General features: G+C 47.8%; 1 protein-coding gene across 5 annotated transcripts in view; it reads left to right on the top strand.

The window, feature by feature from the left end:
* Window positions 1-12030, top strand: part of ZFAT (zinc finger and AT-hook domain containing) — a 167521-nt gene that overhangs the window by 36666 nt on the left and 118825 nt on the right. For all 5 annotated transcript variants that reach the window (XM_024741220.1, XM_024741218.1, XM_024741219.1 and 2 more), the window contains exon 3: window positions 246-497. In XM_024741220.1, the coding sequence (XP_024596988.1) occupies window positions 246-497 (252 nt within the window). The remainder of the gene's footprint in view (window positions 1-245; window positions 498-12030) is intronic.

Here is a 12030-nt window from a genome sequence, read left to right as displayed (position 1 = left end):
CACCAGGGAAGCCCTAAAATGATATTCTTAAGTCACGTTATTACAAAATTGATTATACAATAGCATAGAGGTGCAGAGATATTAGCACTAAAGATTGTTTGTAGCTGTTCATTTCTGGAACTGCTTCAGACTTTCCTCTTTTAATAAAACGTGGAACCAAACATATTTCCACACTTGGAAATCGAGTGCATGCCCTGCACTGTCGCCTCCTGTGACTACATGGTGCCCTCTTGCTTCCTTCATAGAGTTTTCGGTCATGAAGAGGAAGAGAGGCAGGCCAAAGGGGTCCACGAAGAAGGCCAGCCCCGAAGAGGAACTGGCGGAAAACAACGTTATTCCCAGCGGGGACGGCCCGCGGGCCCCCGAGGGAGGGGGCAGCCTGACTCCCAGCAGCCTGGAGTGCAGCAAGTGCTGCCGGAAGTTCTCCAACCCACGCCAGCTGCGGAAGCACATCTGCATCATCGTGCTGAACCTGGGCGAGGAGGAGGGAGGGGCCGGTAAGTGCTGCCCGAGGGCGACCGCGTCGCTTTCTGACAGCTCACCTGGATGTCACTACTCACACCCATTTTTATGGGTTCACTTGTTACTTGGAAATCACACATATTTATACATGTCCCACCTCTCTATTTTTGCAATGATTACTGACTGTTACTGTACATCATCTTGGAATCGAGTGTATCATCTGGTAGCTGATGCCCACAGAGCGCAGGTCACGGTGCGTACTTGAGTAGACGCTTGCGGGGGGGTGGCAGAGAGGGTCAGACAGTCTCTGTGCTCTTGAGCTTATGTTCGGGGTAAGACAATGGGCTTTTAAAATGCAAAGTGTTACAGGATAATAAATCAGGAGTTGAGAAAGTGTTCTGATGGGAATTCCGGACTAAGCCTGGTGTCGCAGTTTGGGTGGCCTTTGGAGTAAAGGAGGGAGGGTGTCTCAGTGGATGAGTGGGACCATGTGAACAGAAGAGCAGGCACTGGGATGCTCGAGGCCCCTGTGAGTGAGCTTGATGGCCTAGATTGTGGCAGGTATTCTTGAAGAAAGTAAAGAATACCAGGTGCTTCCTCCAGGTAAGTACTTAGCAAGGCTTCAGCTCTGAAGTAACTTCTAAAAGAGGCCAAAGGACATGTGAGTGTGAGTAGGGAACGTCTCCTAGACGGCTTTCTAGGAGGACTGAAACAGCAAGATTGCACCAGAGAGCTGAGGGCCTCTGCTGTCGTGCTGTTGTTGTTCGATTCTTGCACCATTTTTGAAGTTTTCAAACCACATCTGAGAATTTAGGAAGTTCTTACTGTGTTTTGTACCACGCTAAGCATGCAGTTCTGGTTACGGATTTGGGCTTTGGACTTTGGCTGCCTGGGTTTGAATCCTAGTACTTACTAACTTCATTCTGCTTTATTTTCCTCATCTGTAAAATGGGAATAAAAACAGCACTAGCTAATATGATTACTCTGAGGATTCAATGAGACGGGACTTCGTACAGTGCTTAGAACGGTACTTGCCGTTTCAAAAGCACCTCATAAGCCTGACACGTGCACGCTGCTATACTTAACATGGATAACCAGCAAGGACCTACTGTGTAGCACAGGGAGCTCTGCTCAATGTCACGTGGCAGGCTGGATGGGAGGGGAGTTCGGGGGAGAAAGGATACGTGTATATGTATGGTTGAGTCGCTTTGCTGTGAACATGAAACTGTTACAACATTGTTAATAGGCTGTACTCCAATATAAAATAAAAAGTTAAAAGAAAAACACCCCATAAATGTTAGCTGTTACTGTTACTCATGGCCATATGGACACAGTGCTATCGTGGGCCTTCCTGTCTCATAGATAAGAGCATTCAGACACTAAGACATTAAGCAATTCGTCCGGGGTTCTTTAGCCAGAAAGGGATCTTGGCCTTTGAACCCAGACTGTCTGACTCTGAACCCCAGTCCTTAAGTCCTAGAAACACCTCCCAACGGTGGAGCAAGACCCTTGGTGTGTAAAATCCTAGCACAGATTGGGTGAATTATTGAGGTAAGACATCACCTCATATTTATCAAACATCTAGGTAGGTGGCCAAGGCTCATTGCCAACACCTGTTGCAAGTTGTAGACAACACAAAATGTTGTTCTTTCCTTTAAACTGCTCTCAAGGTGACCACGTGAACTGTTACTAGGCTGCAGGGCCTGATGCAAATACTGGACACGGATTCAAACAAGGTAAGGCAGCGGGCTGGCCGCCGTCCCAAGATAGAGCGTGAGTACTGACCGTGTGAGAGACGGGGCAGGAGCACGGTGGTTTCGGAGGAGGCAGCATCTCGCTTCAGAGCCTAATGTCCTTTCGGCAAATACACAGAGTTTTAGCAATAAGGTGGCCAGTGGCGGAAGGGTTAGGAGGCCACGGCCCTGCACCTGAGGCGCTCATCTCCAGGGGATTCGTTCCCTCCGGCCCTGCTCATGCAGTTGCTCCCCTCCTCTCTCCACCCACGTCCCCTGCCCTCTGAGTGTGTCGCACGCGTACACACACGCACCCCGCCCCGGCCCCCACTCTCTTTTGCTCGCACAAATGCTCAGTGGTTGTCTCGTTTTAACCAGAGGGGCCAGATCTATCCATCAGGGCAGCTCTCCGTGTACTGGCCCGAGTCCTTCTGAGAACCCAAGTCTCTCTGCTCACTCAGGGCTGCCTCGTTGAGAGTCTGTTTTGGTTTTGTGCCTTCACACGGCTGGCTTGTCCTGTCAGTCCCCCTCTGAGAGACTCCTGGGCTTTCTGCACAGTTGTGGTTAGAAATCAGGGATATCCCTCTTCGGCAGCACCGAACATTCTGGCTGTTGATTCCTCCGGGCCTTAGGCCTAGATCTAACTTGGAGGGGGTGTGAGAAGTTCAGCCCGGGCCGTGGATGTCCCCCAGGCTGTGCTGCCCTCGGGGGTTTCTTCCCAAAACACGCTTCTGCAGTGTCTCCCCTTCACAGGAAGGTGCAGACTCTTCACCTGGGTATTCACGGCCCTCGCTGAAAGGATCTTCCATGGAGCTCTGCGGCGTCACTTTTCCGCGCCATATAGTATTCCGTTGTTCATGCCAACCACGGTACATTTAGTGAAATTTAGGTTATTTCCATATTTTTTGCTGTTATAAATATTGCTCTAATAAACATTCCCTTATGTATATGTATGCGTTTGTGTATGTGTATATATGTGTATGTGTGGATTATTATTTGTTATTTTTGTAGGATAAATTCCTAAAAGTAGAACTACTGGGCCAGAAAGTGTATTACATATAGCCAAATTGCCCCCTAGAAAGCTCACACCAATTGAGATTCCAAAAGTATCCAAGGGTACCAATTGGATATTATCATTATTATTTGTTTTCTTTTTCAATACCTGGAATGATATAAAAAATACTAAGAAGAAAGTAAAAATAATCCAAAATTTCACTGCCTAGGTATAAGGTCTATTACACTGTGTAAAAAAAGTGAAGAAAGATCTTTCTCACTTCTATGTATGTTCATATACATTTTTTAGAAATGAGGTCATATATAATGTTCTGTGATCTTTTTTCACTCAGTAATGGAGCAGATAAATTTTTCATGTCAGTATTTTTTCTTTAACAAGCTGTTTTGTAGCACAGTCTATGTTGCAGATACTGTTCTCAGTATTTTACAACTATTATCAATAGCTCATTTCATTATCATGGCAACATCATAGGCACTATTATCATTCCCGTTTTATAGACCAGGAAACTGAGGCACAGAGAAGTTCAGGAGTTTGCTAACACCACACAGCCCGTAAGGGATGGAGCTGGACTCTGAATGCACATATTCTGGCTGCAGGGTCTGTGCTTTTGATTGCGATGCTCTGCTTTCTGACTGAAAACAGTCAGTAAATGTAGATTTTTGTCATTTTTAAAGGCCACGCAGCATTTCATTGTGTGCATGGGCCATAAGTTTTCCTTCATTGGTCTCCAGCTGATTGACACTGAATATTGTTTTAAATTTTTCTCCCTGATTAAAAACAAACAAACAAACAAAAAACTACCGGGGTGTACAATTGAGCGTGCATTTTTATTTTATTATTACTATATTTGTACTTGTGTCTTTATTATCTTAGGTAAATACCTAGTAATGTAATTCTCGGGTTAATAGGACATCTTTTAGGTCACATATTTTATGATTCCATGTATATGTAATATTCAGAAGAGATAAATCCATAGAGACAGAAGACTGTTGGTGGTTACCAGGGGCTGGAGGAGAGGGGAGAATGGGGACAAACTGCTTAATGGGTACAGGTTTTATTTTGAATGATAGAAAAGTTCTGGAACTAGATGAAGGTGGGGGTTGCACAGCATTATGAATGTTCTAAATGTCCCTGGATTGTTCACTCTAAAATGGTTAATTTTATGTTATGTGAGTTTTAGCTGAATAAATCGTATGACAACTTTAGTTGATAAAATAACAATAAAACTATTTGAACAAAACAAACAAACAAAAAATAGGGCATCTTGGGCTTCCCTGGTGGCGCAGTGGTTGAGAGTCCGCCTGCCGATGCAGGAGACATGGGTTTGTGCCCTGGTCCGGGAAGATCCCACATGCCGTGGAGCGGCTGGGCCCGTGAGCCATGGCCGCTGAGCCTGCGCGTCCGGAGCCTGTGCTCCACAACGGGAGAGGCCACAAGAGTGAGAGGCCCGCGTACCACAGAAAAAAAAAAAAAAAAATAGGGCATCTTTTACATTTTGACACATACGCATGTTGTCAAGCTACCCGGTAGACTGTGTCTATCTGTTATTTTTCTGACGTTGGCTGTGTCCTCATATCCACCTTTACCCTCTTTATCCTGGGTTGTGTCAGTCTTATCCTGTTAATCTCTAGTGCGAACAATTTAGTTATTTTAATTTGCATCTATTTGGTCACTCGTGGACTCTCTCATTGCAGTTATTAGGGGTTTTTGTTTTGTGTGTAATTTAGGGCATTCCTCGCTCACGCCCTTTACTTGTTACACTTTTAGATCACCATATATTCTGAAAATATTTTCCAGTTTTATCATTTTTCTTTTAATTTCATTTGTAGAATTGCTTTCTTTGTCTTTTGCGTTTTACTGTAGTTTTAAATATCAGCATTGTCACTACTGTCAAATATTTCTTTTAAATTTCTTGCCCTTTTTATCATAGATTAGAACACTTACCTATACCCCAAAATAATAAACAACCTTCTATATATTCCTCTGTTATTTGTATGGTTTCATTTTTTATCTATATTTTTGATCCTTCTGGAAATTGTATTTCTGTGAAAGTTGTGAAGTAAGACAGTTATATATATTTGATCAATAACTATGGGCAAAGGAATGATCTTCAAAAGTACAATTTGAGAAAGTAATAAGGGTCTGCTTCCAAGTCTAAGAAACGCTTTAAAAAATAAAGCTTCATATTTTGAAACAATTACTGGAATAATAGGAAGTTGCAAAGATGGTACAGAAAGGTCTCAGTACCCTTTACCCTCTTCCCCCCAGTGGTGACGTCTTACATAACTCCAGCACAATGTCACGTTCAGGACCTTGACAGTGAGATACCGTGTGCGTCGTTCATCATTCATCACACGTGTAGGTTTGTGTTGCCACCGCGGCAGTCGGGAGACAGGACTGTTCGTCACCACAGATGTCTCCCTTGTATTCCCACTTTATAGTCACCCCGCAACCACTGATCGCCAACCCTGTGATTTTGTCATTTCGAGAATGTTACACCAACTGAGTCACACAATATGTGACCTTCTAGGATTGGCTCAGAAAACCCCCTTTTCAAACCAATTTCATAATTTTATAGTTGAGGTCCAGAAGTGATGATTATCCAGAGTCACACAGCTCCTCGGACGTAGGGCTGGGTACCATCCCATGTGTCCCCACTCCTACCCTGTGGCTGGCCCAGCTCTACCACGTTTGTGTCTTAAAACCAGTCTCATTTCTACTTCATGGATGTTGATTTTGTTCATTTCAGTATACCTCTCTCAGCTTTTTCTCTAACCTCATGGGAAATGAAAGTTCCATCCTGTATGGTCCTGATGTTTATGTCCTATTCTGTAATTAATTAGGCAGTCTCTTCAGCAGTGGCAGACAGGCACAGTTCTTTCTAATACGATTATCAGCTTCCTCCAGTGCTAAGCTGTATAGAAAATGGCCTCGTAGTCCATTGATTTGAATGACCTAAGTACACTTTAATTTAACAGATACCAAATGGAAAGGTAGAAGCTCTGGGTGCTCTTCCCTTTCTGGCCACTGCTGAAGCTTCTAAAATACGCGGAAATGACCTTACGCCCAGCTGCCTCGTGGCTGACATCGCTGTGATGATTGCTCCACGTTCCTTAGTTTGCCAAGCACAATATTACAATTTGGAAAATTCTTGCATAATTGTTTTAATTTATGCTCTGTAAAGAGCAGTTTAGTGACATTTTAAAGAATTGACCTTGACTCTTTTGCTTGTTAAAACAATTAGAAGAAAACAAAATAAGCTTTTTCCCTACACTGAATCTGACTGGGGCACGAACCCGTGTCCCCTGCATCGGCAGGCGGACTCCCAATCACTGCGCCACCAGGGAAGCCTCCTAAAATAATATTTTGATATATATTCAACATTTATTTATTTTATTCTGAATTTGAATAATAAAAGAAACCAGGAAAAGAGATTTTTTTTTTCCCAATGACATTATGTGGAACAGCTGGTGTTTTTGAAAAACACTTTGCAGCCTCTACAGAAATCAATACGTCAAGTTTAGAAAAGTGACTTCTGCACCTTTCTAAGCTTGTTATTTCTGGGTCATTTTATGCTAGGAGAGTTGCAAAAATTTGCTCTTATTCTTGTTAAATCCTCCTTAAAGAAGACAAGGCATTTATTTTTTATTTATTTTTAAATTAAGTTTTAAAATAAATTTATTTATTTATTTTTGGCTGCGTTGGGTTGTCGTTGCTGCACGTGGGCTTTCTCTAGTTGCGGTGAGCGGGGGCTACTCTTTGTCGCGGTGCGCGGGCTTCTCATCGTGGTGGCTTCTCTTGTTGCGGAGCACGGGCTCTAGACGCGTGGGCTTCAGTGGTTGTGGCTTGCGGGCTCTAGAGCGCAGGCTCAGTAGTTGTGGCTCACGGGCTTAGTTGCTCCGCGGCATGTGGGATCTTCCCGGACCAGGGCTCGAACCCGTGTCCCCTGCGTTGGCAGGTGGATTCTTAACCACTGCGCCACCAGCGAAGTCCCCAAGGCATCTATTTTAAGATCTTCTTTAAGATGCACCTATAATCTTCACGAGGATTTTTTACAGCAATATTTCAAGTGTCTTCTACTATATTTGTGTTAGCAAAACAGCTGACTTGATAAGTAGCTTCTGTGATTGAAAACTGTTCTGAGTGAGTCAGGTTTGAACATTTGCAGGTGGAAAGGTGGAGCAGTGTCAGTCTCTGAGTAGAACCCTTTTCTCTGTGGAAAGATATAGAATGGTAAATTCTGTTTCCTCTCGCTGCCTTGTGAACCTTTGTTTTATCTCTGTGCTAATGAGGGGAATGCAAAGTGCAGTGGCCTCCAAGCATACATGGTCCTCAGCGTGCTTGGAAATGTGGGACTTTGGGACAGTTAGTGTCACCTTTCATGGACCCCCACCTCGTCCCACTTTCCTCCTGCCCCACCTGCCTCATGAGCTTGGGCCCGTCTATTTATCCCTTAACTGTCGCGGGTTCTGTCGGTGTGGGCCAGGGTACGCCCTTACAAACAGTCTCCTCCATCGCGGTGGCCACACAGAACCAAGCTTTCCTTCTTGTTCTGCTGCAGATTCTCAGGAGGCTCTGCTCACCCAGGGACCCAGGCAGAGAGAGCAGTCAGCATCCCGAACACAGCTGGTCACCGGGCAGGAGGGGAGGAGAGCCTGAGGGTTTCCTGTCAGCGCAGAAGTGACCTCTGTCATTCCTGCCCCTGCAGTTCATTAGCCAGAATTGATCTCCCTCAATGTCAAGGGCCCAGGGTGGGGGAGGACTGGAAAGGTTTGGTGGCTGTCACTAGTGGCAACTGCATGGCTCCTACCATTTCCATGGATTTGCCCACAGCTGTGGTCTGGGGATCTGCAGATGTCCTCCTTGCCCCGACCATGTCCTGAGCTCAAGGCCTGTGTCTCAGTCTGGGGTCCCACAGGCTCTTGATCTTCCGTCCTGGTGACTGGCCACCCCGTCCACGTGTCTCATCCAGAAACCTCTCCTTCACCTGTCACATCCGGCCACTTGCCATAGTCAGCTGACTTTTCCTGCTAAATATTCCTCTGATTCTTCTCTGCATCTCTGCTGCCATTCTTGTGGGTCAGGCTCCATCATCTCCTACATGGACTCTTGTAACAAGTCTGGTCTGCCCTCCCTCTCTGATCCATGCTAGATGTGCATCAGTGATCTGCAAATATATCCCCAATAAATATTTACTTATTTACTAATAAGTTGCATTTTAAAAATTTAATAATCAGGACTTCCCTGGCGGTCCAGTGGTTGGGACTCCATGCTTCCACTGCAGGGGGTGCGGGTTCAATCCCTGGTCGGGCAGTTAAGATTCCACATGCCATGTGGTGTGGCCAAAACTTTAAAAATAATTTTAAAAAATTTAGTAAGTATCGATGGAGTTCTTAATGTGGGTCTATTCTGAGTGTCTTGCAAGTATTAATTTATTTTCTCTTCACAAAAATCCTACCAGATGGTTACTGTTTTTATCCTTATTTCACAAACTGGGAAACTGAGGCAAGCATGCTGTTCAGTGTGACACGGTAGGAAGCGGTGGACCTGGGATGGGAACTCAGGCGTGGTGGCTCAAATACAAACACTGCCGTGTGCGTGTGTTATAGGCATTATGAAACATACGTAAGATATACATTTCAAAAGGAAGAGGTAAGAAAAGTAAAGAGGAATTCTACTACTCTCTTCCCAGATTTCAGTGGATTGTCCTAGGCATCCCCTGGATATGTGCCTTCTGCTTTGGAAACCATGCCTCTCCTTGCCATTAGAGCCATCTTTCTGAAATGCAAACCGGTCACATCCCTTCCCTGAAGACAGCCCGCCCTGATGCCCACCGCTGCTCAGAGACAGTCCAAGCTCCTCAGGAACCTCCTAGGTTGTTTATGTATGACCTGGCAGCTGCCGCCCTGTACCCTGATTTCTTACCGCGTCCCATGGTGCCCACCTACGACTCTGTAATGAACATCCAGAGGCCGCAGTGCCCTGTGCTCTCTTGGTTTCTCGTGCATTGTTCATTTTGCTTGGCAGGCCCTGCTTCCCTTTGCCCTCTGAAAAACTACGCTTGTCTGCAGCCAGTGCTCGGTAAATATCGTGTGAGTGAAAGCATGGATCTTCAGAGAGCAGAAACTAGGACTGCGCAGTGTCTAATGGGGGGAAACTCAGCATGTTTCATCACTTCCATTTGCGTTTCTGTGCGGAGTGGGCCACGTGACACGGGAGAGGTCCCAGGTTCGTGTTGCTGACTGGCCATTGTACTGGCTTCCACTCAGCTTTTGCCTCTGTAGTTGTTTTCCTTCTTTCCTCCTTCTCCCCTGCTCTTCACATTTCAGGTTTCCGCTGTCATTCTTTTCACCTGTATTTGAGGGTTGCCCGTGAAAGTTACCTCTCCTTTGCTGGTGCTGTGGAGTCATCTGAGCTAGAGTCTGGAGTCATCCTTGTGTCCTCCTCTGGCTCACTTCCAGCCTGCCGACTCCCCACGATTCTGGAGCCCTCGGTCGGTTTCCTCTCCGGGTGTCCTCCCTGCCCTGGGTCTGGCCTTCTCATCTCTCATATGGACTCTTTGCCTAGCAGACCGGCTGCTCCTCTTCTAGATCTGCTCCCCATAAGCTCGCCCTTCACAGAAGGATGTCATGTGCTAAGGTGACACGTCACGTTGTTGTTGAGAGTCCTCCCGTGGCCTCCCCCGCTGCGTGGAGGGGCCTCACCTCTGCCTGCTTTCTGCCCCACGTGCCCCATGGGCTCTTCTGCGCAGGCAGCTTTTTCTTCTTGGAAAGCTGCCCCGAACCCTCTAAGCCAGCTCCCTAGCTGTTTCTCATTCTTGAGGCCGGCATGGTGCCCTGGTGCAGGCAGCCCTGCTAAACGTCCGCTGAAGGAAAACACCTGCACGTGGCCTTTCTCTCTCCAGTAGCTCCTGACACTTGGAATAAAATTCAGGTAAATGAGAATGGGATCCATTGCCAGAGTTGTTTATGGAAGGAAGAGAGTGTGAGATCTGCAGCCTTGAGCCCTGACGGGCCCCAGAGACGGGCCCTGGGTGAGCAAACTGTGGGTGCGGCTCAGGCTGCTAAGTTTGGCAGATGTTTGTTTGCATGCTTCCATAATTCCAGAGGCGAGCTGGTCCAGAGCTTCCGGTAGGTCCACAGAAGCCTAGACCCAGGTCAGTGGGAGCGTGATGCTTGTGGGCCCCACTGGGCCCTGCAGCGGTGATGGTGCCTCCTCTTACCGTGTGCCCGTCTGTGCCAGCTGCTGTCAGGGTGCTGAGCATCTGTTCTCATCCTCCTGCTGGGTGCCGAGGTAGGGCTGCCGGCTCGTCGCTTAGATGAAGATACAGGCTCTGCTAGACAAAGGAGGCTGCCTGACGCCAGCTAGTGATTACGTGAATCCTGGTCCCTTTGACTTCCGAGCTCCAGCTTTTGTCACGTGGATCCAGCCGTCTTCGAGTGCTGGTCCTCTGCTTCTCCACCTTGCCCTGGCCCAGAGTCACCTGAAGTAAACCTCCAGTCCCTTTGGTGACTGCGTGTCCCAATGTGAGACACGTGACATAAGTCAGACGTGGAGCCGGCCCCGTGCTCTCTACTACAGACCTGCTGTGACTCTCAGGTAACCACAGGGCACTCAGTGCCGTTTTTCACGGCGGGGGGCAGGGGCCGGGGGAGAAGAGGAGCTAACTAAATCCCACCCAAGCAGGGCTTTATGTCAGGACTTTGGAAGGAGGACTGTCTAGTCCAGCATCTTGGAGGCCGGCCTCTTGTGCTGCAGCCCCTCTGCGTCGTGCTGTGTGCAGCTCAGGGGGTTGCCTGTATCCCGCCTCGAGGGACGTGATGGGAGGGATGGAGCCCGTGACACAGGGGGCCTTTGCTCCAAGTGATGGCTCTTCAGACAAGTAGCAGCTACTTATTCCCCCACCTCCCATTTTGAAAAGGAGTCTCACTCTCACCCTTAACAGCCCGAGTACTGAGAAATGCTGCAATGAGTGGCCCGTGGCCCAGCGGCCTTTAAAGCCGGACTTCCCGCTGTGCCTGGTGCTTCCCAGCTGCTGAGGAGCTGTCTGAAGCCAACGGCTGAGTGAGATCCCTGCAGCGGCCATCCTCTTCTCTTTTTTCTCCTCCTTCCTGAGCTTGTCGCCGGGCACTAAGCCAGACTTTGGAGACCAAAGCGAGTAAAGTGAGTCTCTTCCCTTGAGCAGCTGAGCCTGGGGAGGAGGACCAAGGGGTGAGTGGGTACAGTACGGTGGAGAGGCCGGCCCAATGCAGAAGGGGCACGGCAGGGCCGCGCCCCCGCGGGTGTATCCTGGAGGGCTCCCTGGAGAGAGGGGCCGTGAACTCCATGTCTAAGGCTGACATAGGGGGCGGGGGAGGGGATGGGCTAGGCATTTCCATCAGGATGGCTGCCGCGAAAGCCTGCGGGTGCAGGGCTGGGGGCGTGTTTGAGGAACGCTGGCTAGTTCACTGTGGTGAGTGTGCAGCGAGGACAGAGTCACAAGGAGGCTGACGGCCTCATGCTCTGCATGTGCTTACGCTCGTGGTTCCCTGTCTGTGGGAATGCTGTGCTCGGAGCAGGTGCTCGCCTGTCCTTCCCTCGGAGCAAGAGAGACAGGGAGACCTGAGAAAGCCTGAGGGGAAGAGGGAAGGTGAGAGTGATACGTAGTCAGCAGGTTCGATAGGATTATCTTGGGTCAATAAGTTTCTTGAACTGCTGCATTAGCAGTGTGGCGTGGATCAGTGGCAGAGCCCCAGAATATGATCCCATATCAGGCCGCTGTTCTGGGCTTTTTATTAATGTGGCTGATCGCACTTGACTCTCTGGGGTGTTCTGAGATTT

The sequence above is a fragment of the Neophocaena asiaeorientalis genome, unplaced genomic scaffold (assembly GCF_003031525.2).
Source record: "Neophocaena asiaeorientalis asiaeorientalis breed wild unplaced genomic scaffold, Neophocaena_asiaeorientalis_V1.1 scaffold177, whole genome shotgun sequence".
Lineage (NCBI taxonomy): Eukaryota > Metazoa > Chordata > Mammalia > Artiodactyla > Phocoenidae > Neophocaena > Neophocaena asiaeorientalis.
Note: the sequence above shows the minus strand (reverse complement) of the source record. Positions and strands in the feature narration are given on the sequence as shown.